Consider the following 14,323-nt stretch of genomic DNA (forward strand, 5'->3'; position numbering starts at 1 on the left):
GCCCCTTACAGCCTGGGCCACCCGCCGTGGGGTGCAGCCTCACCAGGGGCTGGGTCCGACTTGCATGTCGCCCACATCCGGAGCACAGCGCAGATGAACTGGCTACACAGCACCCCTGCCACGTACACCAGGAAGGAGATGTCAGCAGCTTCAGCTCAGCTCCTCCTGGACCCTTTACTCCTCTGGAGGCTTCTGTGGGGGAGAGTCAGGGAAAGGAGGTGTACTTCAGGGCTCGCCTGACATGCACGCTCTCCAGGAGCAGAAGGGTGAATCCCAGGAGGCGCCAGTCTGCATTTCTCCCTTTGTTAGAGTCGCAACTAATGAATGTTGGGGTCTGGCCCATTCTAGGTCATCTTGAGTTGAAAAAACGTCCCACAAGAGAGGCTCTGCGAGGCAGAGGGTTATCTCAGGGAGTCTGAAGTCACCCGGGCCTTTAGGGAGGCTAACCCTGCTCCCTGCTTCAGACCTGCTGCTTCCAAGGGCAGCCGTGATGGAACCCAGGGACAGTGGAGCCAGCAGAGTGGATGCGGGAACCTCTAAACAGCCTGCTAACCCGCAACCCCAGCCCACCAGCTCTGCCCCTAGGCCTCTTTCCTCAGCAGCCCCCAAGGAACGGGCCCCAGGCCCTGCCCACCGTCAGGATTGGGCCCTGGGTTCCCACAGTCATGCCGCTCCCTGCTCAGGACCGGGCTGGGGCTGCTCTCAGCCCTGAGGTTGCTGTGGGCCAGCAGCCCGGACAATAGCCTGGTCTCCGTGGTGCTGATGAAGAGCAGCAGCAGCAGGGCAGTGACGTAGTGAACTGGGGAGGTGGGCAGGGGTGGGGCGACAGCAGGTGCGGGCAGAATGAGGTGGGCCCAGCACAAGGTGGTCCTGCCCCCGGCCAGGCGAGAGTGTGGGCCTTACTGAGCAGCGGGTTGCAGGAGGAGAAGCTGGGCAGGGCCTGAACCAGGGAGGAGTGGAAGACGAGGTAGCCCAGCAGCAGGGTCACCTTGTAGGCAACGCGCGCCGTCTGGAGGGGCAGCAGCGCCCCGCACAGGTCAGCCAACAGCAGTGCCTCCCCGGGTATCAAGAGCGCTATGATGGCCTTTAGCGCTGTGTTCTGTAGGCGCAACTGGAAGGAAGAAGGTCGGGACTTTCCAGTGGGGGTTGCGCAGGGGTGGGCGGTAGAAGGGTGATGTCACGGCCTCTGGCTGTGCATCCTCGATGCCCCCATCAGCCCTCGGCAGCCACCTCCCAAGTCACCATCACCAGGAAGCAGGGCACCAGCTGCTGGGATGGGACTTGGGTTTTCAAATCCTGAACTACGTATTCCCTCTTGACACTCACCATCTCATTCACCACATGGGCCTGGAACTCCAGCTCCATCACTGAAGGGGTGGGGGTGAGAACAGTGAACTAGAAATACCCCTGCCCCCGCATCTCTCTTGGGAGTAGGGGCAGGGACAAGCTGGAGCCCAGGGATGCTGGAGCCCTGTGTTGGTTGCTGGGGGCAGACTTGGAAACTGGTCTGTACAAGGGCTTTCCAAACCGGATTTCGCAAGACCCCAAGTTTACTCCAGTTAGAAGAAGGGCCTTATCAGATTCACAGGTGACTTTTCATTGTAAAAATAAATGCACCACTTCATGAGGGGGACATGGTCACAGGCTCATTCACTAGTATATCATCTCACACCTGAAATAATTAGGATTCGTTGGGCGGCAGCTGTGGTATTTCCCAGAGAGGAGGGATGTAGGGAAGGATGGAACTTCGCCACCGAGTTGGACGTCACCTGTTGGGCTTGTGGGATATTCACTGGGTGGGTACACCTTCGGGATGTTTCCAGGAATGAGCCAACAGCAGCCTGAGCCTCTGGGCTTGACACAAGTGTGCAGTTCGGCCCTGGCTGCTGGGGGCATTGCTCTGGGGTAGCTGATGGGGGAGAAGAGAAGACTGGAGGGGGGCTACGGCCTAGAGCAGGGGAGGACTAGGAGGTGGGGCTGCTGTTTGAGTGGGAGGTGCCCGGTGAAAGCAGAACGATCAGCTCCCCTAAGCCTGGGGGTGGACTGGTGTGAACACAGGCCCGGGACCCCTGTGTAAGGTGTTTGCTGGAGGCCAGAGGCTCCCCTCTCCCTTCATCTCCCAGCTCCTGTCCTGTCAGCACCAGTGTTGCCAAAAGCGAAGAAGTTGAGACTGCAGTTGCTCTGGTCCCTGGGGAAGTGGAAAAGCTCAAAGTCACAGTTGGTCTCCGTGGTGAGGGCCAGGTAGAGCTCAATGTGGCCATCCCGGTCCACTCGGACCTGTAGGCTCTGGCCCTGCCAGTTCACCCAGAGCTTGCAGAGGGAAAGGTACCACAGCCAGTGGCCCAGCTCCTCCTCAGAAGGGGGAGGAGGGGGAGACCCCAGCGTATGCCCAGCTGCCATCCACTGCCCTCGGGGTTCCAGAAGGGGCTCCATAAGGCATGGGAGTTGTGCCCGTGGTGTGGCAGGGCCACCAGGAGGGGGATATTCAGTAAGAGGACCTCCCGGCCCTAGATGGGGAATAGCGAGGACTATGCCTGCCTAGTTCCTGAGACAAGACCCCCCGCCTCACTTACACCTCCCGGATAGTGAGTCCTGGTGTCCAGAGAGAGTCCCAGGGCAGCGTGACTCTGCCCTGCCGGTGGCCAGGCGAGTGTCCAGCCAGGACTAGGGACACAAGGATGCTACTAAGGCTCCCGCTCTCCGTATATATGCGCCCCTGGGCTTGGCAGGTTGCTGAAGGCCAGTGCTTCTGTGCTGGGCTTACAGAGGTCTCCCTTCCTCAGCCCCTGCCCCCACACTGGTGGTGGGTGCTCACCAGCCGAAGCAGCGTCGTGGAGGACACTGTGTACCGCAGAATGTCCTGGGGGAGGGGGGCAGCAGGTCACCTCAGGGGTGGGTACTACGTGACAAGAAGGAAGGAGACCCCGGCACTCACTAGGCTGAGTCCTGTCCCATTCCTAGCTCAGCGCTTGGGCCCCCGAGTCCTCCACAGCCTGAGGACACTTACCACGTTAAACACGTTTGACACAAACACCTGCACGTCCACGAGCAGGGGCGCGCTTCCGTTCGGAATCTGGATGGTTTCCTGAACCTCCTGGGGTTGAGTTGAGGTTGAAGAAGGATGGCCAGTCTGAGGGATGGAGGTCGAGGTCACCCAGCGCCCTGGGGCGCAAATCCCAAAGCTCAAGACCCTACGCTTTCTACCTGCCAACCGCTGACACGCTGGATCCACAGTGCGGCTCCGAGCCCGAGAAAGGTGAGATGGAGCAGGAGCCGCAGGGCCATTGGCAGCAGCTGCTCGGAGGGGCTGGATGGAGCAGCAGCGCCAAGCTACGACCTCCACTTCAGTCACTTCTCTGCGCGACTGGGCAGTTGGTTGGAGGCAGCTGTTCTGCGCACCAACCCTGGAGCCTTGGACTTGGCACACCCCCACCCCAGGTTCAGCAAACACCTGAAGACAAAGCTCAGGACCCAGCCCCGCCCACCTGGCACCTGCCTATATGCTTCCCGGTCCTGCTCCATTTCCACCACCTGGAACCAATCATCACACTCAAGCCCCATCAAGCAGACCAGGGAAGCGTGGGACCCCTGCCCAAACACACACACACTTTTCTCTGACACTGTCCTTCCAATCTGGCCAGGTGCAGCCTCTGTTTCCGCAGCAGGCACCGCCTGGCTAAATACCCAGACCCTTACCAAAGCGCTCTGTGCTCAAAGACCTGAAGTGGGCACACCCTTGGGTTATCCTGCCTCTCCTCGAACACTGAACTAATTTCATGTAAAAAGCTTGGCTCAAGAACTCCGGGAGTGGGGCAAACCTGGGGACAGGTAGAGGCTAGCTCCGGACCAAAGCTCGGGGCGGGATTCTCAGCCTGCCCCGGTCCAGCAGTGCCTTAGAACCGCTGCTGTGCGCCCCAGAGCAGGACTGACGGGTGTGCGGGTGACTTTCCTGGCCTGAGGATAAACCAAGCCCTTGGAGACCAGATCCCAGATAGCTGCAGTGAAGGAAGGAAGCCCAAAGGCTGAAGGTGGGTAGGCACTGCTCTGGCTGGCATGACTCCAAGGGACCCCAGGGAGCTGGGAACAGGCAAGGACTCGCCACCCGCAGGCGCACGAACGCTACTAGGCACACACATAGTGTCCAAGTCTGTCATCGACCGGTTTATCGAGCGCGCTTAAACACTCAGCCCGCCTTTGTCGCGCTCACCGGCGGCTGCTGGCTCCCCGATCTATATACACCTGGCGCTTCCGCATGGCCACGTGCAAAGAGCCTTCGGTCGTCCCGCGCTCCCCAGCCTCAGTTAGGGATTTCTACGCGGACTTTAACTCTGCCGCCTTCGGTGCGGGCCGCCCTCTTTCCTTGTAACTAAGCAGGGCACCCTGCCCTCATTTATCCGGAGCTCCCCTGTGAAGTCGTAGAGCCTCGCGAGATATGCGGAGACACGGCGCGCCAATGCACGCGGAATGGATTGCTTGTTTTATTAACAGATGAAACTCCCTCCACGATCCCCCGACCTCTGACTCCAATCTTTCAACACCCAAGTGTACTCCCTAAGTGCCTTCGGGTCACATTAACTGTCAAGGTGGCTTTGGGAGCCTTTTGGTCCCGCCAGGACAGGCTGGGAACCGAGCTCGAGGACTGGCAGCTAAGAGGCGCCGGCGCAGGAGCAGAGGGCCCGGCTGCCTCGCTCACGTGCGTTACGTCGGTGGACTCACGCTCCAGCACGCTGCCGCTGTGGGTGCCCTGGGCCGCGACGGCCACGCGGCCAGAGGCTCTGCGCGGGGCGCGGCGCAACAGGCCCGCGCAGATCTTGCGGAAGCCCTTGCGGAAGTGCTTGGAGACGAGAGCGTAAACGATAGGATTGACGCAGGAGTTGGAGTAGGAGACGAGGTGCGAGAGGATACGCAGCGCGTACGCAGCGCGCGTAAGGGGGAAGCGGCCGAACCACACGCAGAGGATAATCGCGTGGTGAGGCATCCAACAGAGGCAGAAGAGCGCGGCCACGATGATGATCATACGCGTCAACTTGCGCTTGGCGCGCCGGGCGCCCGAGCCGGCGGCCACCGGGTCGACGGCTCGCCAGAGGTAGCGCAGGGTGCGCGCGTAGGCCAGGCCGAGCACCAGCACGGGCAGCAGGTAGCTGAAGACAAAGGTGCAGAGGTCCATGGCGCGGCGGCGAGGCGCGCTCCACGCCGGGCGGCACACGGTTAGGTTGGCTAACCGTGACTGGCGGTAGTAACTCAGGTACGGCCCAGAAAAGAGCAGCGACAGCCCCCAGATGAGCCCGATGACCGCCAAGGCGTTGCGAAGCGTGCGCAGCTCGCGGGAGTGGGCCAGATACCTGCGGGTCAGGCCAGAAAGGGAGACGTCTGGTGTCCCGACGGATTCGCGGAGGCAGGGCCGGACCCCTCCACCTCGAGCCCCACGCTCACTGTCGAGGAATGTCTCTAGCGCACGGTAATACCGCACAAGACCGGAGGGCGACACAGAGCATCCCGGACACCCTCAGCCGCGCCTACACGTGGGGCGGGACCCGGCAGCAGGAAAGGCCACTCATCTGCTCTTCCTGAGACTACGACCACAATCGGATTCCACCGGGAGGGCACCCCGAAGATTAAACCGACTTTGGGGCTCCGGCAGGCTGTGATTACCCACCAGTGACGGTGCCCGGAGAGGTAGGACCCAGGCGCCTTGAGGCCCTAGGAGACAGCCTGGAGACACTGTCAGGCAAGGTACCGCGAGGGAATTCTTTAGAGAAGCCGACGTTCTATGGGTCCCATCAGTGCTCTCTTCTTGGAACCAACACACTTGACATTCAGTGGACCTGGGAGGTATATGGGGAATGTGGCCTCACCTCGCTGCCTGTTTAGGGAAGGTTAGGAGGACGTGGGGACGGAGGGGGCCGGGGAGATACCAGGATTCCCTCCCTAGGAATCCCCCAGGTGTCCTTTCAAGCTTCAGCTTCCAGGGGGACCCTTGGGCCCGCTCCTCTCCTGCCCTTGCCCCCGGGCCTGTTGGTCAGGTTGTGGGACCGAGCTAGGGAGCCTCGGCCATGCTTGCTCGGAGTTTGGCATGGGCCCTCACGAAGGACCCAAATTCTGCAGTCCGCACCAGAGTCGGCTGTGCGGAGCAAACTGTGGCTTGGAGGCCAGTGAGGTGGAGGCGCCCGAGTTTGACGCCAGGAGACAGGCCAGTGGCTTCACGCACAGGATTACTGGATGGGCAACTCTGAGCAAATCACTTACAAACTCGGTTTGGTCTGTAAATTGGGCACAGTAATCCCTCCCATCCCAGCCTCCCAGGGGCGTCGAGCTTCAAAGGAGACCCAGCGCGGGGGAAAACCCTTTGCACCCAGAAACGTTGTGCTTTGTCAGATGTCAGCGGCGCTGGAGAGCTGAGGTCTCCAGCCTGAAGCTCCTGAGGATGTACCTAACAGAGAGACACGGAGGTCCCCCATTCTTATTCTTCTTTTTCCTCTTACACGCCTGCTTGTCTTTCACTCCTTCCTGCTTCCCTTGCCTTCGTAGTGTTCTTTTCTACTTTCCACACATCCCTCCTTGACCCTCAAGTCCAGCCCCCTTCTCCAGCCACAGCCTGCCTGCCAGCTCACCTGTCCAGGGAGACGGCAGCCAGTGTGAAGCTGCTGGCATGCATGGTGAGGAAGATGAGGAAGTGCACCGCCTTGCAGAGCAGCGAGCCGAACACCCAGTCGTCCAGGGTGTAGATGGTGGCCTGGAAGGGCACGCAGCACACGATGAAACACAAGTTGGCCACGCCCAGGTTGAGGATGAACAGGTTGGTGGTGTTGACCGCCTGGCCACCACGAAGCAGCACGGCCAGCACCAGTGAGTTGCCTATGGTGCCCACGAGGAAGATGAGCGCAAATAGCATGGGAACGATGAGGCTGCCAGCTACCCCGGCCGCCCGCCTCGTTCGTGTCCTCGGTGTTCAGGCCACCCGAGCCATTCATAGTGCCGCTGCACCGGGGCTGCCCCGACTTCTGCAGCCGTCTGCGTCCTGGCGAGCGCGCAGCTCCGGCGGTTTTCAGCCGCTGCAGCGCCCAGAGCGACTCGGTGGAGCTGCGGACGGAGTGAGTCTCGCTGAGGCTGGGGCAGGAGAAGCGGGTGCGCTGGGGGCAGGGGAAGGAGCGAGCAGCCGAAGGGTGGGGTGTTCCCCCTGGCGGCCGGCCGCGCTGGGGGAAGGACTGTCCAGTGGCCTCGGCGCGCCCCGGCCAAGGCACAGGCTGCCCACCCTTGGGGCGGAGGGCCGCGCCAGTGTCTGTTCCTCGGCCCTCCGGCGTCGGCGCGCTCCAGCCTCCGACTCCGGGCTGTGCCGGGCTGAGCAGCGAACCGACCTCCGGGGCAGACGCCGGAGTGGTGGAGGGACCGCCTGCCGGGAGCGCTCGCCCGCTACCCCGTGCGCCTCGGCACTTCCCTGCAGCCTGGCGGGCGCGCCAGACCTCCTGGGGCAGGCTGGGGAGCGTCCTCGAGAGAGTTGCAGGTGGCCCCTAAAGCGTGGGGTGGGAGTGATGAAGGGCGGAGGCGGATGAGAGTGCTGCCGTTTGCCAGAACTGGCGAGTGGGACGGCCCTGCCGTGTGCCCCACGCCTCTTCCCACTTCTAATTCCCAGGAACAGCGGTAGGGATGGTGGAAGGATTTCATTCCCTTCTCTCCCTCACTGAGCGTCTCCCCCTCCAATTCAGTCCGGTAAAAGTTTATTGAGCATCTGCTGTGTGTCAGGCTCTGTTCCTGGCGCCGTGGCTTGGTTTCCTCAATATTACAATATGGGCTAATAACACCTTCTCAGAGGGCTCTGGTGAGAATGGAATGACATGTGTGTGAGAGACCTGAGGCCAGTTGGTAGAATCTGGATGAATCCAACTCTTCTTCTTTTTCTCCTTACCCTATTCAGATATCCAACAAGGGGAAACTTAAAGGAAATACAAAACAGCAGAGGACCATGCATCAGGAGCATTTTCCTAGATAGCCAGGAGGGTGTTTAGGTTGCAAAAAACAACTTAAATATTTGTTTCTGATTTTGACATACTAGGCATCAAACACCCGTGACCCAGAATCATCACTGTTTCTATATAGTTTTAAAACTGGGTTTGAACATCACTACCTTCTGTGGCTTGACCTCTGCTTCCCCTTTCCTTGCCCTGTTCCTTGAGTCCTAGTCAAAAACATTCTTTTTCCACTTTCCCCTCCAGGATCTCAGCCTCAGGAGCCCAGCTACCTGGTCCTCTTGGTAAGGAAACCTTCTTCACACCTCTGCCCTGCCTGCTTATTCACTGAATAGGAAGATAATAACCATTCATGTTTCTGAGATGCTTGCCATTCATTTATTGAATACACATTTATAAAGCACCTACTCCTTTCCAGGCACTGTTCTAGGTCCTTGGGATTTACCAGTGAGCTCTACAAAGACCAAGGCCCTTCATGAGCTTCCTTTCTAGCAGGGAAGAGACAAATATAACTCAAGTTATTAATCAATTACAAGTTAAGTACTTGCAGGAAAAGTAAATCTCGGTGAGGGAATTGGGAGTACTGGAGTGGTGGTGATGGTGCAATTTAAAATGGGGTGGTCAAGCAGACCTCATTAGGAAGGTGACATTTGAGCAAAGAGTTGAAGGAGCTAGCCTAGCAGATAGCCAAGGGAAGTGCATTCCAGATAGAACAGCCAGCGCAAAGGCCCTAAAGCAGGAGTGTGCCCGTGTCCCTAAGCAAGGAGCGTGGTATGGCTTGAGCTGAATGAACAAGAAGGAGATTGGCACGAGAGAAGGTGAGAGGCATAGCATGTAGGACTTTTTTCCCTTGCAAGGAAGTCTTCTAATCTGACTAAAAAGCGGAGCCATTGCAGAGTTTTGACTAGAGGACTAACATCATCTGACTTACTTTTTTAAAAAAAGCTTTATTGAAATATAATTCACATACCATACAATTTACCCATATAAAATGTTCATTTGTTTCTTAATATATTCACAGAGTTGTGCAACCATCACCACAATCAATTTTAGGATGTTTTTGTTCCTGCCTCCCACCCCTAGCCCTACACAACCACTCTTTGTCTCTATAGATTTGCCTATTCTGGACATCTTATATAAATGGAATCATACAATATGTGGCCTTCTGTGTATACCTTCTTTCACTTAGCCTAATGATTTCAAGATTCATCCACAATGTAGCATGTATCAGTACTTCATTCCTTTTTATGGCCAAATAATATTCCATTGTATGATAATCACATTTTGTTTATCAAATTCACTTGTTGATAGACATTTGGGAGACTTACTTTTTTAAAAATTATTTTTAATTTTTGGTAAAATATACAAAACACAGTTTGCCACCTTAAACATTTTAAGTGTATAGTTCAGTAGTGTTAAGTATATTCACATTGGTGTGCAACCAATCTCGAGAACTTTTTGATCTTGCAAAACTGACAGTCTATACCCATTAAACAATAACTCTCCATTTCCCCTGCCTTTAGCCCCCAGCAACCAATCATTCTACTTTCTATGAATTTGACTACACTAGATACCTTATATGAGTGGAATCATACCATATCTTTTCACGACTGGCTTACTTAGCACAATATTTCCAAGCTTCAATCATGTTGTAGCATGTGTCAGAATTTCCTTCCCTTTTAAGGCTGAATAATATTCCATTGTATGGACAGACCATATTTTGCTTATCCCTGAGGGCCGCTGGGTTGCTTCCATCTCTTGGCTATTGTGAATAATGCTACTATAAACGTGGGTGTACAAATAACTCTTCAAGACCCTGCTTTCAATCCTTTTGGATATATACCCAGAAGTGAAATTGCTGGATCATATGGCAATTCTTTTGTCTTCCACTGTGGATGTACCATTTTATATTTGCACCGAAAGTGCACCAAGGTTACAACTTCTCCACATCCCCACCAATACATGTTATGTTCTGTTATTATTGTCCTTTTAATAGTAGCCACCTTAATGGGTGTGAGGTGATCACTCATTGTGGTTTTGGTTTGCATTTCCCTAATGATTAGTGCAGACTTACTTTAAAAATACACCATTTAATTTAGTCTTCATAACCACCCTAATTGGTTATCCCCATTTACAGATGAGGGAAAAGGTTTATGAGGGAGATTATTTGCCCAACATCTCCCAACCAGTAATGGCAGAGGCAGAATTGGAGCTGCAGAGATCAGACTCCAGAGCTCGCAGTGCCATATTGCAGAGGAAAGATTCATGGTATCCCTCGCTTCAGCACTTCTCACTCCGCGGACTGCTCGACCGGAAGTCCAGGGAAAGGCACCGATCCCCATCCATTAGGGAAAGTCCCTGCACTATGGTCGGCTCCAAAGGAAAGCGCAGACAGAGGCGGTTCCTCCCAGGCGTGGTGTTTCGTTGCGTAGGGTGGGAACCCCATCTCCGGAGCCCCCGGGGAGGTAGACACTCCGAAATCCAAAGGTCTTAGCCAACTGCACCCGCTCTCTGTGTGCGGGACGTGAGCCGGATCCCCTGTGCAGGGATGCAGGAGGTGTGGGAGGGGGACATCTCCGGATCCTCCACCCTTGGTGGATGCGAAGTAGGATTGCCCCCAGGAGACCTCAGCAGTTACGGCGTCCGCGAGCTTCCGGGCCCTCAGCCTAGCCCACCACCGTTTGAGACCCGGAAGCCTAGTCCACGCGCAGGCGCACTCCAACAAGTGGCCGCTGCCTGCGGGCAGGGCCGTCGGCGGCGGAATCCGCCGGTATCCCGTCAGCCCATCCGAGCCGGCTCCGCTCTCTCTCTCTCTCCCCGGTCGTCCCGCCTTCTCTATCCCGTCCTGCTCTGCGGCGCAGGGGCAAGATGGCTGCTGAGAAACAGGTTCCTGCAGGCGGCGGTGGTAGCAGCAGCGGCGGTAGCGGTGGTGGACGCGGTGCCGGAGGAGAGGAAAATAAGGAAAACGAACGACCTTCAGCTGGATCGAAGGCAAACAAAGAATTCGGAGATAGCCTGAGTTTGGAGAGTATCCTACAGTAATCGGGCCTAACTCGCAATGACTACGTGTCGATCTGGCGGGCCGGGGGCGGGAGAGGCGGCGGGTTGCGGCACGACCTGGGCAGGAGAGGCCGAAGGTTGCAGTTTCTCTCGCTTCTACTTTTTGGCACTTCAGAGTTTCAGGGTCTGGTTTTCGACTGGCCTTTCCTCGCATCTTCTTTGTTTTCCAGTCTGGGGAACGTCCTCTTCTTTCAAGCGGCACCGGAATATTGGGCAGTTTTCTTCAGTTTACCCGCAGTTGCCCAGTTGGAGGGCTGGTGATGGGGCTGACACTGGCCACTCTGATGAACTACTGCCTTGGCAACTGGGGCCACTGAACTGGGGAGAGGAAACTGCAGTCTTGACCTTTTGGCCTAATACTTCTGTCTGACAGCTGTCGGGGAATGCATAATAAAAATTACAGTTTGATGCTTTGGAAATGGAGGCAAAAGTTACGTGTTGTAAGGGAAAGCTTATTGCCCGTTTTGAATATAAATCATTGTAGGTTGTTAACATTACTTGTATAGCTTTCTTAATAGGTCTGTAGACCTTTTATCTTGTTGAGAGTCATTCAGATGAATCGGTTTCAAGTTTTCATCAGAGTGTACCACAGTTGAGTGTTGATGACATTAGTTTGTGGCTTTTTGAAATGAATAAGTAGTGGAGAAAATGTAGGTGAATTTCTGAAATAATACATTTAGCTTGACATCTTAATATAGTGAAGTTTTCAGGAGATTGAAGTTTTACTTTTTGAACTGGCGGTATCCTTTCAAATGGATGTTAGAACGCGTTGATTTTACTGCACACCTTATATATGTTTGTCTCTTTTTAGTTATTGAAATAGCCCTTTTATTGTTCAGTGTTTTAAAATACATCTGTAAAGAAGCATTGAGGAAACTTTAAAAGAAAACTAAAATTGTAGACAAAGGTCGTTGGACTTCCTGAAGTTTGGGACATAATCTTAAAATATTTTAAGGTTCTTAAAAAGGAGAGTTTGCTCAAGGCTTTTTTTTTAAAAAAAGAAAAACTAGTATTTTAATGCAAACTGTGGTCTGGTTTGGTTGGCATGTGCTCACCATAGGCACATGCAGCATCACAGCTGTTAAGGAAAGTCAGATTTGGCAGATGTAGGAGGTTATGCAAATAGAGGAGTAGTACACGTCATTTATAACCTGAATCTGCTAAAATGAGTAAAACATTGGGTCCAGGTGTAAATCACTGGGAACCACCCCAGATGTAGTCAGTATTTAGAATCCAGCAGCTTTAGCTGTTGGGTCTCATTAAGCCTCAATGGCTAATGATGCCCTCCTTTTTTAGTTTGAAAGTAGTAACAGTTCAGGCAGTCAACTTTTCTACATGCTTAGCCCTGGTCCTGTCCTATGATAAGAGAGCTATTGAAAATGCTTACCAGAGATTTCACTAATGTACTCAGTATTTCAGAAATGTTTAATGTGCTGTGATTTGATACAGATGTAGACCAATAGTACTAATATAGATGAATGTTTTGAGTTATTTGGATTCTTGGCACTGTAAGCTTTTCCTTAATCTTGGCTCTAGTTCTTCAGATTATTAAGGAATCCCAGCAGCAGCATGGTTTACGGCATGGAGATTTTCAGAGGTACAGGTTAGTATCGTGCGCAAGATATGTACAAGTCTCTGTGGAATTTTCAAATTTGGTTTGCTTTTTTACTATCCTACTTACTCTGCTGTACCAGAAAGTATACCTAGAAAGTCTAGTTCTTAACTTGTATTGAGTTCTCAAGAAGATACTTAATTTTCAAATTTAAAAGGAGCCAATCTTTTTATCCATTTTGTCTCACAGTATTGCAGATAACATTGGAGGCTTCTGCTGAAAATAATAGTTATGGTAATCTTTTTTTTTTAAACTTAACCGTATTGTAGGATCTGGGTTACATTCCAGCTGTTGGCAATCACTGTTCTGATTTCCATTGTTATAGTTTTGCTTTTTTCAGAACATAGCCTTTTGTGTCTAGATTCTCTCACCTAACAGATACTGCTCAGTAGTATTCCATTGCAGGGATGAATCGCAGTCTGCTTTTGTTCGCCAATTGAATGGCTAGTGGTTGACTCCGATTTTTGTTTTTGTTTTTTCTAGTTATTATTAATTGTTTTCAGTGTTACATTTTTAATTAGATTTTTTGGTGGTAAAATATTCATAACATAAAAATGACTTTGATGTGTACCTTTTAGTACGTTTTTAGTACATAAATATATTTGTATGTATGTGCCTACCAAGTAGTATTTTTGTTCTCCTAGTCTCTTTCTATGCATTTTTTTCATGTTTGCTCATATCGTATATACAACTTTGTATTCCGCTTTTTTGCCTAACGTTATATGGTATGTATTTCTCCATGCCTATAAAAATGTTCCATACATGTGATTTTTATTAGTTGCATTATAACTCAATATATAGGCCTACCATAATTTATTTACCTATTCCCCCAAGTTGGTTATTTATATCGTAGCCAGTTTTGTAGGTTTAAAAATATTGTTCCCGTGAATCTCTGTTCATACCTCTTTGTATTTCTGATCATTTCTTTAGCATAGAGTAGTATAGAAATAGACAGTTCAGGGAGTGTGAACATTTTTAAGGATCTTGATAAATGTATCCATATTGCCGGAAAATTTTTACCGATTTATATTTCTACTCATAATGTGTGAGTGTCCCATTTGATTTTTATGTGAAAGGGTAAGTGATAATTAAAGCATAATTATGAATCGAGGGAAAAGATCTAGTTCATAGATTCGGTCGGACTATTATTTCTTCTTTTTAATAACCTGTGCTCTGGTAGCTTTTTTATTTTAATAAATTTATTTATTTATTTTTGGCTGTGTTGGGTCTTCGTTGCTGCACTCGGGCTTTCTCTGGTTGCAGCGAGCGGGGGCTACTCTGCATTGTGGTGCGCGGGCTTCTCATTGCGGTGCCTTCTCTTGTTGCGGAGCATGGGCTCTACTCACGCAGGCTTCAGTAGTTGCAGCATGTGGGCTCAGTAGTTGTGGCTCATGGGCTCTAGAGTGCAGGCTCAGTGGTTGTGGTGCACGGGCTTTGTTGCTCCGCGGCATGTGGGATCTTCCCAGACCAGGGCTCGAACCCGTGTGCCCTGAATTGGGAGGCGGATTCTTAACCACTGCACCACCAGGGAAGTCTGCTCTGGTAGCTTTAAGACTGAGATTTTGAAGTACCATTTAATATCATTTTGCATTGTAAATTTTGTGCTATATTATTTGATTAAGGGTGGTAAAATTTTACATGTACTTTTACACAATTTAGTCAAAATACATTTACTGCACATCTGTAT

At 52.5% G+C, this 14,323-nt stretch overlaps 3 protein-coding genes across 4 annotated transcripts in view; 1 reads left to right on the forward strand and 2 right to left on the reverse strand.

Moving 5' to 3' along the window:
* Positions 1-5: 5 nt before the first annotated feature.
* Positions 6-3,285, reverse strand: ZACN (zinc activated ion channel). The gene is given in 10 exon segments (XM_060135927.1): positions 6-177; positions 619-799; positions 904-1,111; positions 1,243-1,367; positions 2,142-2,310; positions 2,570-2,646; positions 2,649-2,664; positions 2,816-2,860; positions 3,008-3,130; positions 3,196-3,285. Coding segments are annotated over 10 exon segments (1,206 nt in total).
* A 1,246-nt stretch (positions 3,286-4,531) lies between these two features.
* Positions 4,532-6,971, reverse strand: GALR2 (galanin receptor 2). The gene is given in 3 exon segments (XM_060135760.1): positions 4,532-5,342; positions 6,612-6,902; positions 6,904-6,971. Coding segments are annotated over 3 exon segments (1,170 nt in total).
* A 3,343-nt stretch (positions 6,972-10,314) lies between these two features.
* The window catches only part of SRP68 (signal recognition particle 68), a 30,436-nt gene continuing 26,427 nt past the window's right edge, over positions 10,315-14,323 (forward strand). For both annotated transcript variants that reach the window (XM_060133184.1, XM_060133185.1), the window contains exons 1-3: positions 10,315-10,397; positions 10,826-10,992; positions 12,561-12,627. In XM_060133184.1, coding sequence (XP_059989167.1) covers positions 10,330-10,397; positions 10,826-10,992; positions 12,561-12,627 — 302 coding nt within the window. In that variant the 5' untranslated portion in view covers positions 10,315-10,329. The remainder of the gene's footprint in view (positions 10,398-10,825; positions 10,993-12,560; positions 12,628-14,323) is intronic.

Source organism: Lagenorhynchus albirostris, chromosome 20 (genome assembly GCF_949774975.1).
Source record: "Lagenorhynchus albirostris chromosome 20, mLagAlb1.1, whole genome shotgun sequence".
NCBI lineage: Eukaryota > Metazoa > Chordata > Mammalia > Artiodactyla > Delphinidae > Lagenorhynchus > Lagenorhynchus albirostris.